General features: G+C 41.3%; 1 protein-coding gene across 1 annotated transcript; it reads left to right on the top strand.

Annotated features, from left to right (window-relative positions):
* Positions 1–299: 299 nt before the first annotated feature.
* TMEM70 (transmembrane protein 70) lies at positions 300–2,015 on the top strand (the record flags this gene model as incomplete). The annotated part of the gene is made up of 2 exons (XM_010152377.1): positions 300–420; positions 1,498–2,015. Coding segments are annotated over 2 exons (570 nt in total), but the record flags the coding sequence as incomplete, so codon positions are not given.
* Between the last annotated feature and the right edge of the window lie 610 nt (positions 2,016–2,625).

Genomic DNA, 2,625 nt, shown 5'->3' with positions numbered 1-2,625 from the left:
ACAGGTTGCCCAGAGAAGCTGTGGATGCTCCATCCCTGGAAATGTTCAAGGCCAGGCTGGGTGAGGCTTTGAGCAACCTGGTCTAGTGAAGTGTGTCCCTGCCCATGGTAGGGGGGTTGGAACTAGGTGATCTCTAAGGCCACTTCAACCCCAAACCGTTTTAGGATTCTGTGCTGGGAATAGGTTCTGGGCAAGGAGAAACTTTGCGTGTGTACATACACATGTATGTGTATATGTGTGTGTATGTTTATACACAAAATGTAGGTTGGTACTGATGTTGCTTGGCATGTACTGCTTTGATTTTTCAGGTTACATCTTTTCAAGGAGCAGCTGTTCGCAGCCTCTGCACATCCTCCCCTCAGGAACACCCAGAACATGGAAGATTAGTTTATAAAGGAAATTTGGCAAAGGCAGTGTTAGGTATGTGACTTGAAGTGATATGTATTGCCTTTTTTTAAAAATTTTTAATAGTTTTTAATAACTTCAAAATACAACATTGTAAGAGAAAATGTTCTCCTTTTCAACTGCTAAAACCTGAACCCTCTGTATGGCACAAAAAATGCGGTGGTGCTTGATTTCTGTTTCTACACTTGGGTCTGCAGTGAGTTCTGTAGGTACTGTGCACCTCTCTAACCCCTCAGCCTGCTTCTGTTTCTTTTGCAGCCTTGGGAGTGTATTACCCAGTAGCAAACAAAAACCAGTTGTAACTGCTATTTACATTCTGTATGTTTTCAAATGTTACTGAAATGTTTCTGAAGTAGGCAGATAATACAATGCAGTGCACTGTCTATAATGAGACTTTGTTGATCTTCCTTTAACCAGTTAATGTTACAAAGACCTAGTGAAAGGTAACCCCTTGGATCTCTTCTGACACGCATTTCTGTGTCTTAAAGAAGGAGGAAGTATGCCTTAACGTACTTAATTATCACAGCGTGTTAGTCTGCTGGTTCTCATGGTGGCTTAAGGACTGTGGGTGATCCACAACACAGACCATCTTTCAGGCTGCACACAGGGTGGCTGTGGAGTGTGTGTTAATACTGAATAACCTAGGTTTTACCAGTGATGTGAGGGACCAAGCAAGCCGCTTTGTAATGCGCTCTGTATGTCAACATTAGTTGCTCATGAAGAAAGAAATTCCCAGTTGTATCTGTGATGATTTCTGTCAAGTTTCTTTTGAAATCAGCTTCCTGTCTGTGAAGGGAAAACTTCCTTGTTTTCATAGTGTGCGTAATAGCTAGTAGCTGACCTCATTGTAGAAACAGAGCCAGCTACCAGCTTTGATAAGCCTAACATGAACATATAAGCAAACCAGAACAGTAGCAAAAAGACAGGGTTGAACTTTCAGTGATTTCTTTGTGAGCTTAAAAAAAAAAAAAGGGGGAAGTGGATTTTTCAGCAACTTCAGCTGTTCAAGTAGTGCCATCAGTATGTAGTAGCAGAATGTATGTAATTATAACTTTCAAGTATTAACCTTCATTTTCGTTTTGTTTTGTGTAGGTGTGAAGTTTTTCTCTTACTCCACCAGCATATTCAACCTGTTCATGATGCCCTACATCATGCTCAAAACTGGTATTGGATTTGAAAGCCTCTTTGTACAAGCTGCTTTTTACGGGCTGATCGGGTTTTTTACTTTTGTAACACCAGTTACTTTGCATGTCCTTACAAAAGGTTACGTGATTCGGCTCTATTACAAAGATGAAATGGACACCTATACAGCCATTACGTACAACGCCATCTTGGCAGAAAAAGTGACTGTTTTCCATCAGAAAGATGTAAAGATTCCCGACATCACCAAGATGTTTACAACATTTTACGCTAAAACGAAGTCAATGCTTGTTAATCCGACGCTGTTTCAGAATCCTCAGGATTACAACCATCTCATGGGCTATGACAAATCCTTATATTTTAACTTAGAGGAGGAGAAGGAAGGTGATGAAAGGAAATAATTTGAAGATGATGAATGTCACTGTCATTGTTTGTGCCATGCTATATATGTGAAAGAATGTAAAACTCTACTACGCTTTCTCAAGTATCAGATAGCTAGAGCTTCCCAAATGCATTTTGGAATGTAATTTAAAAAAAAAACAAACAACTTTTTTTTAAAACTTGTAGACAATGTGAGAGTTTCTTCAGAGTTGATGACACAAAACATAGCAAAAAAAAAATTACACTTAGATCTGTCTTGTGCTTGTTTGCTCTTGGCTTGGTTTTTATCGTCAGCTGCCCAGGAGAACTGTGAAATGCACGGGCTGTGCGGCAATCTCGCCATCTCTGTTTCGAAAGGAGCCATTCATGGAAGAAATCATCTTTACTCGTTACCTGTCAAGTACACAGTTAAGCTTGTAAGCCTTAAGGATTAATTGTACTTAATCCAGAAAGATCAGGCTTTTTCGTCAGCGCTGCTGGAGATCTCTGACTTCCTTTTGTGAGAGCATCGGTAGCCAGGAGGGGCCTGCAGAAAGCAGTCGGGTGTTGTTGCTGGTTGGTGTTACAGCCTCCTAGAGGCCTGCCTAGAGGTTACTGCCTCCATCCCGAGGGGAAGCAGAATGGCTGCATCGCAGTAACCTAGCTGTTCACCTCTACTGTGTGATGTCTTAAGCTTGAGTCCCACTCCCGGCCATCCTG

Source organism: Eurypyga helias, unplaced genomic scaffold (assembly GCF_000690775.1).
Source record: "Eurypyga helias isolate BGI_N326 unplaced genomic scaffold, ASM69077v1 scaffold24555, whole genome shotgun sequence".
Lineage (NCBI taxonomy): Eukaryota > Metazoa > Chordata > Aves > Eurypygiformes > Eurypygidae > Eurypyga > Eurypyga helias.
This window is presented reverse-complemented; position numbering and strand designations above follow the sequence as displayed.